At 45.3% G+C, this 17,255-nt stretch overlaps 1 protein-coding gene across 3 annotated transcripts in view; it reads left to right on the forward strand.

Annotated features, from left to right (window-relative positions):
- map3k1 (mitogen-activated protein kinase kinase kinase 1, E3 ubiquitin protein ligase) overlaps nt 1–17,255 on the forward strand; it is a 59,619-nt gene that overhangs the window by 18,101 nt on the left and 24,263 nt on the right. For 2 of the 3 annotated variants that reach the window (XM_046290550.1, XM_046290551.1), the window contains exons 2-4: nt 13,381–13,531; nt 14,198–14,416; nt 14,637–14,837. In XM_046290550.1, the coding sequence (XP_046146506.1) occupies nt 13,381–13,531; nt 14,198–14,416; nt 14,637–14,837 (571 nt within the window). Of the gene's footprint in view, nt 1–5,350; nt 5,585–13,380; nt 13,532–14,197; nt 14,417–14,636; nt 14,838–17,255 lie in introns of those variants that run through there. The other variant, XM_046290552.1, reaches the window with a different exon arrangement.

Here is a 17,255-nt window from a genome sequence, read left to right on the forward strand (position 1 = left end):
CTGACGGGCCGCCCCCAGGTGGTGAGGGTAGGCAACAACATCTCCTCCCCGCTGATCCTCAACACGGGGGCCCCACAAGGGTGCGTTCTGAGCCTTCTCCTGTACTCCCTGTTCACCCACGACTGCTTGGCCACGCACGCCTCCAACTCAATCATCAAGTTTGCGGACGACACAACAGTGGTAGGCTTGATTACCAACAACGACGAGACGGCCTACAGGGAGGAGGTGAGGGCCCTCGGGAGTGTGGTGTCAGGAAAATAACCTCACACTCAACGTCAACAAAACAAAGGAGATGATTGTGGACTTCAGGAAACAGCAGAGGGAACACCCCCCTATCCACATCGATGGAACAGTAGTGGAGAGGGTAGCTAGTTTTAAGTTCCTCGGCATACACATCACAGACCAACTGAATTGGTCCACTCACACTGACAGCGTCGTGAAGAAGGCGCAGCAGGGCCTCTTCAACCTCAGGAGGCTGAAGAAATTCGGCTTGTCACCAAAAGCACTCACAAACTTCTACAGATGCACAATCGAGAGCATCCTGGCGGGCTGTATCACCGCCTGGTACGGCAACTGCTCCGCCCTCAACCGTAAGGCTCTCCAGAGGGTAGTGAGGACTGCACAACGCATCACCGGGGGCAAACTACCTGCCCTCCAGGACACCTACACCACCCGATGTTACAGGAAGGCCATAAAGATCATCAAGGACATCAACCACCCGAACCACTGCCTGTTCACCCCGCTATCATCCAGAAGGCGAGGTCAGTACAGGTGCATCAAAGCTGGGACCGAGAGACTGAAAAACAGCTTCTATCTCAAGGCTATCAGACTGTTAAACAGCCACCACTAACATTGAGTGGCTGCTGCCAACACACTGTCATTGACACTGACCCAACTCCAGCCACTTTAAATAATGGGAATTGTTGGGAAATGATGTAAATATATCACTAGCCACTTTAAACAATGCTACCTTATATAATGTTACTTACCCTACATTATTAATCTCATATGCATATGTATATACTGTACTCTACATCATCGACTGCATCCTTATGTAATACATGTATCACTAGCCACTTTAACTATGCCACTTTTTACTTTGTCTACACACTCATCTCATATGTATATACTGTACTCGATACCATCTACTGTATGCTGCTCTGTACCATCACTCATTCATATATCCTTATGTACATACTCCTTATCCCCTTACACTGTGTATAAGACAGTAGTTTTGGAATTGTTAGTTAGATTACTTGTTGGTTATCACTGCATTGTCGGAACTAGAAGCACAAGCATTTCGCTACACTCGCATTAACATCTGCTAACCATGTGTATGTGACAAATAACATTTGATTTTTATTGTCACAGCCCTAATTCAGTGCAGAAGAATTCCCCCCTGGATGTTTCTGTGGGTACTGTCGCCTCTCCGGACCCATGTTTCTATTGGGAGTACTGCAGCACTTTGTCTAAATACTTCTTCCATGGTTGGTTCTCTCATAGAGGGAAACATTTGATTTCTCTGGCTGTTTACAGGCAGCAGTGGCTGCACTTTGAATCCGCATTAATACGACTAAGGGGTTTCAAAGCTGCCAGATTCATCAGGCAAATGGCTTAAATAACATTGATTTGAAAGCGCTCATTTAAAACGTCATTCCCATTTGATTTACACTTAAAATTCCTCCGTCAGGTTGCTTAGTCTCATGACTTGGCAAGTTCTTGTGAGGATTGCCTTTTTCACTTCTGTGTCTGCCATCTAACCGGTTCACTTCTGTGTCTGCCATCTAACCGGTTCACTTCTGTGTCTGCCATCTAACCGGTTCACTTCTGTGTCTGCCATCTAACCGGTTCACTTCTGTGTCTGCCATCTAACCGGTTCACTTCTGTGTCTGCCATCTAACCGGTTCACTTCTGTGTCTGCCATCTAACCGGTTCACTTCTGTGTCTGCCATCTAACCGGTTCACTTCTGTGTCTGCCATCTAACCGGTTCACTTCTGTGTCTGCCATCTAACCGGTTCACTTCTGTGTCTGCCATCTAACCGGTTCACTTCTGTGTCTGCCATCTAACCGGTTCACTTCTGTTGGTTCCTAATAGTAGAACTATTGTCTCAAATCTCTTGTCAACTTTTATTGGTCTGTCGGAGATTTCTCCCGGGATTAGTTGACCATCGGTTGTTCGCTTTGGGGGTCTCTCAGGGGGTCTCTTGGGTCCGTGGAGTTAGATCATCAAACTCATGGTCATGATTCAAGCCGGTTGTAATAAGGTTTCATTTAAGCTACCCCCTTCCCTCCAAGTCACTGGGGGGCTGAGCCAGAGAGTTACAGAGAGATGGCCGTCACAGCATTAGTGATTATTAGTTTCATGTCAGCATTAGATTCCACTCACTATTTAGAGGTGCTGAATCTCATTGTGTCATTGATTAATTTGGTTACAGAGAGCTGGCTCTTTCCATATGTTAGTCAGAGCAGTTGACCTTTTTGTTTTGTTGGTTAGTCATGTGGATATGTTTCTTTCCCTTTTTTAAATGTTACCGTTTATTTTGTCAGGAGAAATTCAACTGCTGCCTTTTTGTATTGCCTGAAAGGTTAGCAATGCTGTGTCTGTTTTTTGAAGTTGTTTATGGTTGTTGCTGAGTCTGCTCAGCCTTGTTTCGACCAGAAACACCAGGCTCCGTCTGTCATTATACACTGTTGAGCAGCCCTGGCTCCTCTGTTCCCTCCAGCAGAGGCAGGGATTGTGTGAACCGGTAACCTGAGTTTTTGGGAGCATTGAAGCCCATGAGAAAGGGTGTGTGCCCAGCGAGCCTGGCTGTGTGTGTGTGTGTGTGAGACGCAGTCTCTGCTTACGTGGAGGTTTGAAATGGACTCCCAGCCTGCCGGCCCTTCCAGGTCCCACCTGCACAGCCCCACAATGCCCTTTTGTTCCCAGCCCACGGCCCTGTGGGATAGCTGTTATTTAAGAGGTGAGGGGACGGCAACACCACTGACTCTTTATTCAGAGGAAAGATGGTAAACTCCTATCTGGTTCCATTGTCAGTGGGGACTGAATAGGCGGCCTCTGTCTCTGCCAGTGGGGACTGAATAGGCGGCCTCGGTCTCTGCCAGTGGGGACTGAATAGGCGGCCTCGGTCTCTGCCAGTGGGGACTGAATAGGCGGCCTCTGTCTCTGCCAGTGGGGACTGAATAGGCGGCCTCTGTCTCTGCCAGTGGGGACTGAATAGGCGGCCTCGGGTCTCAGCCAACGGGGACTGAATAGGCGGCCTCGGTCTCTGCCAACGGGGATTGAATAGGCGGCCTCGGTCTCTGCCAGTGGGGACTGAATAGGCGGCCTCGGGTCTCAGCCAACGGGGACTGAATAGGCGGCCTCTGCCTCGGTCTCTGGGGACTGCCAGTGGGGACTGAATAGGCGTCTCTGCCCGGGGATTGAATAGGCGGTCGGTCTCTGCCAGTGGGGATTGAATAGGCGGCCTCTGTCTCAGCCAACGGGGACTGAATAGGCGGCCTCGGTCTCTGCCAGTGGGGACCAGGCGGCCTCGGGGCCAACGGGGATTGAATAGGCGGCCTCTGTCTCTGCCAGTGGGGACTGAATAGGCGGCCTCGGTCTCTGCCAGTGGGGACTGAATAGGCGGCCTCGGTCTCTGCCAGTGGGGACTGAATAGGCGGTCTCTGCCAGTGGGGACTGAATAGGCGGCCTCGGTCTCTGCCAGTGGGGACTGAATAGGCGGCCTCTGTCTCTGCCAGTGGGGACTGAATAGGCGGCCTCGGTCTCTGCCAGTGGGGACTGAATAGGCGGCCTCGGTCTCTGCCAACAGTGGGGACTGAATAGGCGGCCTCGGTCTCTGCCAGTGGGGACTGAATAGGCGGCCTCGGTCTCTGCCAGTGGGGACTGAATAGGCGGCCTCGGTCTCTGCCAGTGGGGACTGAATAGGCGGCCTCGGTCTCTGCCAGTGGGGACTGAATAGGCGGCCTCGGTCTCTGCCAGTGGGGACTGAATAGGCGGCCTCGGTCTCTGCCAGTGGGGACTGAATAGGCGGCCTCTGTCTCTGCCAGTGGGGACTGAATAGGCGGCCTCGGTCTCTGCCAGTGGGGACTGAATAGGCGGCCTCGGTCTCTGCCAACGGGGATTGAATAGGCGGCCTCGGTCTCTGCCAGTGGGGACTGAATAGGCGGCCTCGGTCTCTGCCAGTGGGGACTGAATAGGCGGCCTCGGTCTCTGCCAGTGGGGACTGAATAGGCGGCCTCGGTCTCTGCCAGTGGGGACTGAATAGGCGGCCTCGGTCTCTGCCAGTGGGGACTGAATAGGCGGCCGCTCCAGTTGTTTTTAACTGACTTTCACACTGTGCTCATTGACACAAGTCTATTTTGGAAGGTTTGAGATCTGTAAAAATGAAGCAGTTGAGCTACATTGACTTCTCTTTTCATTTGCTAGCTTGACAGAACATGGCGTGTAGCTAGGAACTATGGTGCCCAAATTTGTATATTTCTTCTCCTTAGTGAAGCTGAAGGCACTTACTTACGCTATGCTAACGATCACTTATACAGTACAAGGACATTTTGGAGACATGCACTATGATCATTTTCAAAGAGCATGCCGCAGAACAGCATTGCTATCAGAGTTAATCACAGACAGTTTAAACTTGAAGGAAAATCTACTGAAGGATGTTATATGTAACATTTTAAGTTAATTCTCAGAAAATAACTTGTTTTGAGAGTACTCCTAATGAACAACAAGTCCTCCCACTAGCCCATAGGAAGCCCACTAGCCCTCCCACTAGCCCATGGGAAGCCCACTAGCCCTCTCACTAGCCCATGGGAAGCCCACTAGCCCTCTCACTAGCCCATGGGAAGCCCACTAGCCATCTCACTAGCCCATGGGAAGCCCACTAGCCCTTGGGAAGCACACTTGAGCCCCCCTCTGTTTGTAGCCAACACATCATCCACAGAGGAAAAGTCTAAACACATGGTAGCTAAGCTGACATTAAGTATTTGATTTTACCAGGTAAGTTGACAGAGAACACATTCTCAGTTACAGCAACGACCTGGGGAATAGTTACAGGGGAGAGGAATGAGCCAATTGGAAGCTGGGGATGATTGTATCCATGATGGTATGAGGGGCAGTTTGGGAATTTAACCAGGACACTGGGCTAAACACCTCTTCTCACCTCTAGAGAAAGTCAGGACAGCCGATTGACGTCCCATCTGAAAGACGACAAGACAGGGCAATGGTCCCAATCACATTAAATCATTCCACCAATGATTACAAAGCATCAACCCCACATAAACGTTACCCTGTAATGTTGACTTAAACCCCAGTCTACTTCCTAGTTGCTACATATTACGCTTCAAATGGCTCTTCAGTTCTCAGAACAGGAAGACGCCTCTCTTCCTGTTCCCCCAACCAACCCAACCACTTGTTATTGTCGAACTGACAGCGTTCGTTAGCCGCAGCAAGTCGAGCCTCCTATTCAATCGACCAACGGAAAAGGCTTGAAGGGGGTAGAAGCATTGATCACAGCATCAATTAAAAATGTCTGGTTTCCACAGCTGGCCCTTGCCTGCATGTGACTCCCATCGGCCCGCCGGGTGAGTTCTTTTCAGGCCCGTATATAGGAAACAGGGTGCCATTTGGGATGCAGTGAGGTCTGCTAAACAACTATATATCCAGTAGAGGAATCTTTCCTCTCAGAGGTTGATATAATTGTTGTAAGGAGGTCTTTCACCCTCCGACTTGAATCTTCTGACTGACGACCATAAGGGCACAGACACACCAATAGCTTTTGCTGGTCGAGAGTATCTAGCCCCTCTGAATGTACTTTGCGAACTGAGTGCTCACTGACTTTTTACATGTAGAATCTAGTGAAGAATGTCAACAGTCAGACATCTACAGTGGGTGGTCCCTAAAACACAGCGCGCTGAATGATCGGCAGGCATGCTAGATCCATTCGATGCGACGTGTGCAATTCTTAAGATAGGTTTTGTAGGAGACTTTTTGAAGTTCAGTTCAGCACCCGGTTGTATTCGCATGATGTTTAAGCTAGTTGTGGTATTTTTTTTTGTCTGGCGATATTGATATTGTAGTCTTCAGATCTTTGTAAGTTGGAGGTCTTGAATGGTAACCAAAGTTATTTCGTTTCAAGGACTTTGTAGTTCTATGGACTTTATAGTCCTTTTTCACTTTTTCTATGACTCATCAAACTGAGAATATACCTTTTTATTGAAGTGTAAGATTTGTGAAAATAGTTAATGAACTCTATCCTTTGATAAGAGCAAGCTTCATGCACAGTTGACTGGTGAGCAGCCCCCAACTCCAAGTCCAGCCAATGGAAAAAGACTCCAAGGTTGTTGTAGTGAAGCGATGAATTGACCTGACCACAGCACTCTGAGGTCTGACTAGAGGGGTTTGTAGGCAAAACATTTTTTTTAAAGGCAAAGTGTTTGGGAGCTGAAAGGAGAGGCTCATTCACAAAGCAGCATTGCGAGGGCAGCGAACAAGGCTGTCAGTTCCCATTTGTATGATGTACTGGAACTCTAACGGGCTCAGACTGCTGCCTCCTTATCATAACATCCTCTCGTGTGAGGCGGAATATTTGTTCTGAAGCACTCTGATCCGACAGCCTTAAACACAGACTGGCCAGGGGTGGGAGGAGGATTTGTTTGCTCTCGGGTTGTATGGTGCAGTATACAGAAGATTCTGGAGCCCCAGAGATCACAAGATCCATGTTTAAATGCTCTTCAGATTTCCTATGAATTAAATAATGTGCAGATTGTCAATATATGAAGTGTAAATAATATGGTTGTATGATTTCTAAATACTGTTCAAATTTCCAATTAATTAAATAAAAATGCCACTTGTCTATCACCTACAATACAGTTCTAATATGTGAATTGCCATTAAATATGGAGAAAAACATAATGGCTCCTGGGTGGCGCAGTGGTCTAAGGTGCTGCATCTCAGTGCTAGAGGTGAAACTACAGACCCCGGTTCTGTATCACAACCGGCTGTGATTGGGAGTCCCATAGGACGGCGCACAAGTGGCCCAGCCTCGTCCGGTTTAGGGTTTAGCCGGGGTAGGCCGTCATTTTGTAAATAATAATTTGCTCTTAACTGACTTGCCTTGTTAAATAAATTTAAAATGTTCCAATCTGCTTTCTTATGCTTTTATTTGCATGCTGATAATGTTGTGGTAATATTAGGTAAAACTTCAAATATAACATTGTCAATGTCCTTGAAGTGTTCTGTAGACCTGTTAGACGAGGTGAAATGTATATTGCGTGAACATCAATGGAATATTATGTTCAACCTTAAACAGATATGCTATGAATGTCATGAAAACATCCTTATTTCATTCTTACCACATTAAGGGAATGTCCTGTGCAACCTAACATAAACATTGCCTGAATGACATCACAACTGAGCATATTTTGTGTTTTGGGAACTTCTCTTTTAATGTACTCTCACTGTTCCCACAACCTAATTATAGTTGAAGTCGGAAGTTTGCATACACCTTAGCCAAAAACATTTAAACTAAAGTTTTCACAATTCCTAACATTTGATCCTAGTAAAAGCTCCCTGTCTTAGGTCAGTTGGGATCACCACTTTATTTTAAGAATGTGAAATGTCAGAATAATAGTAGAGAACTATTTATTTCAGCTTTTATTTATTTCATCACATTCCCAGTGAGTCAGAAGTTTACATACACTCAATTAGTATAGTGTACCAATAGTATTTGGTAGCATTGCTTTTAAATTGTTTAACTTGGGTAACATGTTTCAGGAAGCCTTCCACAAGCTTCCAACAATAAGTTGGGTGAGGTTTTGGCCCATTCCTCCTGACAGAGCTTGTGTAACTGAGTCAGGTTTGTAGGCCTCCTTGCTCGCACAGGCTTTTTCAGTTCTGCCCACAAATCTATAGGATTGAGGTCAGGGCTTTGTGATGGCCACTCCAGTACCTTGGCTTTGATGTCCTTAAGCCAATTTGCCACAACTTTGGAAGTATGCTTGGGGTCATTATCCGTTTAGAAGACCCATTTGTGACCGAGCTTTAACTTCCTGACTGTCTTGAGATGTTGCTTCAATATATCCAAATAATTTTCCTACCTCATGAAGCCGTCTATTTTGTGAAGTGCACCAGTCTCCCCTGCAGCAAAGCACCCCCACAACATGATGCTGTCACCCCCGTGCTTCACGGTTGGGATGGTGTTCTTCGGCTTGCAAGCCTCCCCCTTTTTTCCTCTAAACATAACGATGGTCATTATGGCCAAACAGTTCTATTTTTGTTTCATCAGACCAGAGGACATTTCTCCAAAATGTATGATCTTTGTCCCCATGTGCAATTGCAAACCGTAGTGTGGCTTTTTTTTATGGCGGTTTTGGAGCAGTGGCTTCTTCCTTGCTGAGTGGCCTTTCAGGTTATGTCGATATAGGACTAGTTTTACTGTGGATATAAATACTTTAGTACATGTTTCCTCCAGCATCTTCACAAGGCTGTTGTTCTGGGATTGATTTGCACTTTTCGCACCAGAGTAGGTTAATCGCTAGGAGACAGAACGTGTCTCCTTCTTGAGCGGTATGACGGCTGCATGTTCCCATGGTGTTTATACGTGTGTACTATTGTTTGTACAGATGAATGTGGTACCTTCAGGCGTTTGGAAATTGCTCCCAAGGATGAACCAGACTTGTGGAGGTCTACAATTTTCTTTCTGAGGTCTTGGCTGATTTCTTTTGATTTTCTCATGATATAAAGCAGAGGCACTGAGTTGAAAGGCAGGTCTTGAAATACATCCACAGGTACACCTCTAAACCAGCTTCACTTGGAATGTTTTTCCAACAGTCTTGAATGAGTTCCCACATATGCTAAGCACTTATTGGCTACTTTTCCTTCTCTGTGGCCCGACTCATCCCAAACCATCTTAATTGGGTTGAGGTCGGGTGATTGTGGAGGCCAGGTAATCTGTTGCAGCACTCCATCACTCCTTCTTGGTCAAATAGCCCTTACACAGCCTGGGGGTGTGTTGGGTCATTGTCCTGTTGAAAACAAATGAGCGTACCACTAAGCACAAACCAGGTGGGATGGCGTATCGCTGCAGAATGCTGTGGTAGCCATGCTGGTTAAGTGTGCCTTGAATTGTAAATAAATCACGACAGTGTCACCAGCAAAGCACCCCCCCCCCATGCTTCACGGTGGGAAATACACATGCCGAGATCATCCATTCACCCACACCACGTCTCACAAAGACACAGCAGTTGGAACCAAAAATCTCCAATTTGGACTCATCAGCCCAAAGGACAAATTTCCATCGGTCTAATGTTCATTGCCCGAGCAAGTCTCTTCTTATTGATGTCCTTAGTAGTGGTTTCTTTGCAGAAATTTGACCATGAAGGCCTGATTCACGTGGTCTCCTGAACAGTTGTTGTTAAAATGTGTCTGTTGAGGTAAAATGGCGCCAGAAGAAATGGCAGCAGTTTTACGGGCGCCCAACCAATTGTGCTATTATTGTTTTGTTTTTTCGCGTTATTTGTAACTTATTTTGTACATAATGTTTCGGCAACTGTATCTTATGGCAAAAAAGAGCTTCTGGATATCAGGACAACAATCACTCACCTCAGTTTAGACAAATTATTTTTTTCTTCAACAAGCAGGACATTCTCCGAACACCTGACAAGGCCAACATCTCAGTTATTTGTAAGAGGAAGAGACGCAGGTACAGAGGACACAGCAGGGTGCCTCATAAGGATACGCAGAAGGCTAGTGGAGGCTAGTGGAAAAGCTTCCGTTACCGTCAATATTACTCGCCAACCTGCAATCATTGGACAATAAATTAGACGAGGTATGATCACGAATATCCTACCAACGGGACATCAAAAACTGTAATATCCTATGTTTCACGGAATCGTGGCTGAATGATGACATGGATATTCAGCTAGTGGGATATACGCTGCACCGGCAAGATGGAACAGCACACTCCGGTAAGACTAGGGGGGCGGTCTGTGCATATTTGTAAACAGCTGGTGCACGAAATCAAAGGAAGTCTCTAGATTTTGCCCGCCTGAAGTAGAGTATCTTGTGATAAAATGCAGACCACACTATTTGCCTTAGAGTTCTCAGCTATACTTTTCGTGGCTGTTTCTTTACCACCAGACGGATGCTGACACTAAGACCGCACTCAGTTAGCTGTATAAGCAAACAGGGAACCGCTCACCCAGAGGTGGCGCTCCTAGTGGTCGGAGACTTTAATGCAGGGAACTTAAATCAGTTCTACCTCATTTCTATCAACATGTTAAATGTGTAACCAGAGGGTAAAAAAGTATAGATCACCTGTACTCCACACACAGAGACGCGTAAAGAACTCTCCCTCGCCCTCCATTTGGTAATTCCGACCACAATGATATCCTCCTCATTCCTGCTTACAAGTAAAAATTAAAGCAGGAAGCACCAGTGACTCGCTCTATAAAAAAATTGGTCAGGTGAAGCAGATGCTATACCTCAGGACTGTTTTGCTATCAGACTGGAACATGTTCCGGGATTCTTCCGATTGCATTGAGGAATACACCACATCACTCACTGACTTTATCAATAAGTGCATCGAGGACGTCGCCCCCACAGCGACTGTACGTACAGACCCAAACCAGAAGCCATGGATTACAGGCAACATTCGCTAAAGAGATAAAGGGTAGAGCTGCCGCTTTCAAGGTGCGGGACTCTAAACCCGGAAACTTATAAGAAATCCTGCTATGCCTTCTGACGAACCATCAAACAGGCAAACGCGTCAATACAGGGCTAAGATTGAATCGTACTACACCGGCTCTGACGCTCGTCTTATGTGGCAAAGGGAAGCACAAAGGGAAGCACAGCCGCAAGCTGCCCAGTGACACGAGCCTATCAGATGAGCTAAATCACTTCTATGCTCGCGGCTATCTGCATAGCTAACCAGGCTATCTGCATAGCTAACCAGGCTTATCTGCATTGTGTCCCGCTACCCGCCAAACCCTCTTTTACGCTACTGCTACTCTTTGTCTATCATATATGCATAGTCACTTTAACCATATCTACATGTACATACTACCTCAATCAGCCTGACTAACCGGTGTAATTTTTACTGTTTTTATTTTTTTACTTACTTATTCTTCACCTAATACCTTTTTTGCACTGTTGGTTAGAGTCTAAGTAAGCATTTCATTTCACTTTCATTTCATTTCTGGGCACGTGACATATACAATTGTATTTGATTACTTGAATTCTGAAGCATTTATTTGGACTGCTATTTCTGAGGCTGGTAACTCTAATGAACTTATCGTCTCCAGCAGAGGTAACTCCGGGGTCTTCCATTCCTGTGGCTGTCCTCATGAGAGCCAGTTTCATCATAGCACTTGGATGGTTTTTGCGACTGCACTTGAAGAAACTTTCAAAGGTCTTGAAATGTTCCGTATTTACTGACCTTCATGTCTTAAAGTAATTGCCATATATGGACTTGGTCTTTTACCAAGTAAGGCCATTTTCTGTATACCACCCCTACCTTGTCACAAAACAAATGATTGGCTCAAATGCATTAAGAAGGAAATAAATTCCACAAATTAACTGTAGACAAGGCACACCTGTTAATTGAAATGCATTCCAGGTGACTACCTCATGAAGCTGGTTGAGAGAATTCCAAGCGTGTGCAAAGCTGTCATCAAGGCAAAGGGTGGCTATTTGTAGAATCTCAAATCTAAAATACATTTGGATTTGTTTAACACTCTTTTGGTTACTAAATGATTCCATATGAGTTATTTCATAGTTTTGATGTCTTCACTATTATTCTACTATGTAGTAAAAATAAAGAAAAACCCTTGACTGTGTAAGTGTTCTAAAACTTTTGACCGGTAGGGTATCTTTTGTCATGTCCCCACAATGTTCTCACCAGACTGGTCCCACAACCTTATGAAACATCCTGGTAACCTTTTAAAATGTTTTATAGTAACATTTTTGCAACAATATCAAATATTTTATACAAACCTTCTATAATCATCACCAGGAGTGTGTGTTATGAGGACATTTGCCGTGACCTAAAGAATGTTCTGGGAACTTTCACAGAACCAATTTTGGTTTGCTGGGAAAACATTACTGGTACATTATTATTATTATTACATTACCTGGAAACCCAATGATAACTTTTGGGGGAATGTTCTGTGGTGGTTTTTATAATCTTGTGCACAATATTTTAGTGAATGTTAAACATAAAGATGTTATTAAAAACATCCTCTGAATGTTTATCAACCTAATGTAAGAGAGAACCCTAACTAGAACATCATGGGAATCTTGGATACTGTTCTGGGAATGTTTCTAGTTTGCTGGGTATGGTCAACCAAATCTACATTTGTAGACAAAGTGAAACTTACTGATGGGCCCTTCCCAACAATGCAGAGAAATAATAGAAAAATAATAACACAAGGAATAAATACACAATGATTAACTTGGCTATATGGCAGGGTCTAAAATGAACACACGCCACCTGCCAAGTATGAGCACATTTACAGCTAAATAAATGCTGCAGTAGCTGTTTTCAATGTGTTTCTGTTGTTTTGGTTCATAGCTTGTAGCTAATCACACAAAGAACTAGGACTTTTATATCTATCCATCCCGTGACACACAGCAACACCTGGCTGGGGAGCTGTACACACTGAGATGGAAGTCATTTTGGAAGTGCTGCGCACAGGCATTACAGTTGGTCTAATTTACTCAAGTCTACTAAAGTGAGACTTTGTCCTTCTGTGTCTTGACTATGTACATTGTTTTGTTCACGAGCTATAGGTTGTTTTTCAATGTTTGATTTTTGCTTCAACTGAAGGCACCGGCTACTAGTCAGATTCTGTGTCACTAACAACTTGAGCAGCTAGTGCCCCCGTTGCCATGGTAACCTCCCGCCCTTGAAGGGAGTAGCTGAACATTTGTCTCTAATATTTTGGTTCAAATGTAAACATTTAGCTATCTACCACTTTTTACTAGTACTTGGACTTACTGACAAATTCTCTAAAATGATGTTGGAGGCAGCTTATGGTAGAGAAATTAACATTAAATTCTCTGGCAACAGCTCTGGTGGACATTCCTGCAGTTAGCATGCCAATTTCACACTCCCTCAACTTGAGACATCTGTGGCAATATGTTGCACATTTTAAAGTGGCCTTTTATTGTCCCCAGCACAAGGTGCACATGTGTAATGATCATGCTGTTTAATCAGCCTGTTATGTTTCCTTTTGAAACCGCCTGGTATAGAGATCCTGGATGTCAGGTAGCTTAGCCCCAGTGATGTACTGGGCCGTAAGCACTATCCTTTGTAGTGCTTTGCGGTCAGATGCCAAGCAGTTGCCATTGTCTAACTCCTCCCCCTCTGGTTTCTCTGTAGTCGCGACATGGAGAGTAAGGATACCCTGCGGGGTCTGCAGAAGATGGAAGACCGGCCCGAGGAGCGGATGATCCGGGAGAAGCTCAAGGCCACCTGCATGCCCACCTGGAAGCACGAGTGGCTGGAGAGACGTAGCAGGAGGGGCCCGGTGGTGAGCTGCTGCAGCCTGACACACATGGACACAGAAACAAACACGTGCACACACGGCTATAATACTATATAAACATGTAGGTCTATACATACACACACAGAACACCACATGTGTGTGCACTTAGCTTACTGTGCCATGCTTAACATCCAAGCAACTCGTAAATATTCACTACTCTAAAGATTGATTTGATACTGTTAATGCTTTGAAATAAAGTTTGTTTTCATGACTGAAATCGAGCAGAATTGGACATGTCCAACCCTGGGCATTGCACCATTATGTTGCACCTAGTCTTTCACAGCACACACACATGCTGACCTTAAGCCCCCTGACCTCTAGCCCCCGACCTCTAGTCTTAGCACTCTTCTGAGAGGATTAGATGGATATATGTATTATGGTAATATCGCTACATCATGCCTTCCGATTGGCTGCGTGGAAATGTCAATGCTTCCACCAGATCTACAGACCCGTGTTCAGTTGACCAAAGCCGCAGATAGAAAAGCCATGGATAGAGCTGATATGATTCCTTGTTCTACATGTCAGAGAAGCATGCTTGTTCTACATAACAAATGTCTGTCTGAACGTTCCACTGTAAAGGGACTCTACTGTCATTTGGGTCTCATTTGGCCTACCCCAACCGCATATTAACCCCCTCCTTCTCTCCCTCAGGTGGTGAAGCCCGTCCCCCTGCGACCGGACGGGAGCGAGGCGGGCTGCAAAGGGGCAGAGGTCGGAGCCGACACACCCACCAGCTCCTCCCCCCAGCAGAGCAGAGGCCGCCGCAGCCCCTCCCCTGGACCCCCCTCTTCCTCCTCCTCTTCCTCTGGCAGGGCCGGTGGGAAGCCTGAGTCCCCCGGGGTGCGCAGGAAGAGGGCCTCACCTGTGCCGGTGATTAGCCATACACAGACGTAGCGCGCACACAAAGCACAGGCATAAAAACATTTTGATAATATAACATTGATTAGATATCAAGCCTCTTCACTTGGGGTTGAAATAATTGTAAAAACTATTATGGCAATATAAAGTCCTAAGTGACTATTTGGTGACAGTATAATATACCCATGTAACTATTGTTCTGAGGCTGTCTTGATCTGATGTTGTTGTGTAGTTTCAGAGTGGCAGGGTGACGCCCCCTCGCCGGGCGCCCTCCCCAGACGGCTTCTCCCCCTACAGTCCTGAGGAGACCAGTCGCCGTGTCAACAAGGTCATGAGGGCTCGCCTCTACCTACTACAGCAGATAGGCCCCAACTCCTTTCTGATTGGAGGAGACAGCCCCGACAACAAATACAGGGTGTTCATTGGTCCACAGGTAGGAAGTGCTGGAAGTCCACTCAGACCAATGAAGATTTAAACAGAATCTAGACTTATTTTCAAATCGACTCCCTCTACCCTCCTATGTACTTGTGTAGATATTAAAAGGATTAGATGGGTGTCATCAGCTATTATACCGATACAGACATTTTAAACATATACAAGTGTCTAGACTTGGGGTTGATTGGGAATTGATTAAGCTGATGGAAGTTTGTCAGATTCCAACTGGCAGGCTAGATTGAGGCTTGGCTGTACAACGGCTCCAGCTTTTACCAAATTGTGTTAACAGCAATGGGGGTAGAGTAACTGTTCATTTGAAAATCTCACTTTTAAAAGTTTGTATTATGTTCACTCATACCCAAATACCAGTAGCGTGCCGTGGTTCTGGGGCCTGGGCCTTCAGTGAAGTCCTACACAGTCCCACCCGAATTAATCCACCTCTTATTACCATCATTATGATGCCATGGCTCTAGACACTATACATTTAGACAGAAACGCAGTATAACCAGGCATTGCGTCACCTTGAAATTTACATTTTTATTCAGAGAATTGCAGGGGAAGAGTACAATACCTTTTCATTGTGCAGCTTCGTTGCCCTGTGCGCTTGTTCGTTGAGCTGTAGATCCACTCGGGTGTCCCAAAAAGTTTTCAAAAGCACCATTGCTTGTAAGTGCCCAGCCGTACTTTGGTGTCTCGTTGCTGCCTTGGTTAGACAACTCAGGTTTGCAAAGCCAGTGTGGCTCCAAACACTAAATCAATCACTTGCAAATAATAGGCATTCCCAGTACAGTTGCAGTGCTTCTCGGAGCCCGTGAGTCATTCATAGTTGAAAGTGGCGAACAAACTCCTTTCCCGCCTGTGACAGGCTTTGTAGCGTCGGCGTCTACCTCTCCTGACAATGTCTAACTTTTCTTGAAAAGTTTGTCTTGAGAATGGCGCTATAATTATATCCTTGACCAAGTCGATATCTTCTCCTTCCGCCATTGTGGGTTGAAAAAACAGCTTAGTAGTACGCAAATTAATTCGTTGATCAATTTCAGTTTCCTAGTTCTGAGACCTGCCAATATAGGACCTGCCTCTCAATATTGGTAATCCAATCAAAAGACGTGCACACACTACGCCTGCTATCTGGCTCCTGTGTAACACTGGAGCCAGTCAGCAGACATACAATAGCCAACTCTAAAGCTGATTGGTTGACACTAAATTTAAATTTCCATTCACTTTAAGCTACAAGCGCCCGCACTGTGGATTCTGAAGGCCTGAGGGCAGATTTTAGACCCCTGGCAACACATGATGGCTGAATATGATTGAATAAAAGATCTAACATAAAGACCAGCCCTCCAAATCTCAACCTGGGGCTGGAAGCAGTGCAACCAAGAGGAACGCTATGAAATGAAGAGTGTAACTCTTACTCTGGGGAATAATTTAATACATATTTGTGGGAAAATATATTTCAAAAATATATATATTCTGATGATGTTTAGGCCAGCAGAGAAGGCCTTGCTGGCCCTGACGGCCCACCACTGCCAAATACTGTTGTTGACCCATCTTATACTCGTATTTGTGGCCAAAGCATAAATTGGAGAAATAATAGGGCTGGGAATTGCCAGGGACCTCACGATACGATATTGTCATGATCCTTAGGGGCCGATATGTGTTGCAATTCGATACTGTGATTTTATTGCGATTCAATTTTCTTCCCCTACAGTCCTGAGGAGACTAGTGCAAAAAAATATTACAATATTGTCAAAATGATATAATACTATATATCATAAAAAAATAATATCCCCATATGTAGTTGTACTAAGAAAAAAAGCAGTTAAAAAAACCACACCTCAAACTTGTATCTCAACAAGAACGCTTGCTATTTTCTCAGAGTATGACGTCATACTCCTGAAGAGGATGAGCTGGCTTATCAGCGGTCTAAAGGAGGATGAGCTGGCCAATCAGCAGTCTACTCGCATTAATATTTTTATGACCAATATATGCCCACACTATTCTGTTGCTTTTTAACATACAAAACTTAATTATCATTTTTTTTGGAAGGAAAACCATTTTACTCGTAAGTTTTGAAATATGACCTATAATTAATCTGGAAACACTGGACAGTTACTTTAACAATTTGCTTCACTTGTACATTGGCAGGCTCTTTTTGTTTACCCCGCCATTTGCTACTGTAGCGATGGAGTGATTACCCAGCCATTTACTACTGGAGCGTTACCCGGCCATTTACTACTGGAGCGATTTATTGTTTGTAAATGGCTAGGTAATCGCACCATCGCTACAGTAGCAAATGGCCGGGTAATCGCTACAGTAGCAAATGGCCGGGTAATCGCTACAGTAGCAAATGGCTGGGTAATCGCACCATCAGCAAATGGCTGGGTAATCGCACCATCAGCAAATGGCTGGGTAATCG

Source organism: Oncorhynchus gorbuscha, linkage group LG11 (genome assembly GCF_021184085.1).
Source record: "Oncorhynchus gorbuscha isolate QuinsamMale2020 ecotype Even-year linkage group LG11, OgorEven_v1.0, whole genome shotgun sequence".
Lineage (NCBI taxonomy): Eukaryota > Metazoa > Chordata > Actinopteri > Salmoniformes > Salmonidae > Oncorhynchus > Oncorhynchus gorbuscha.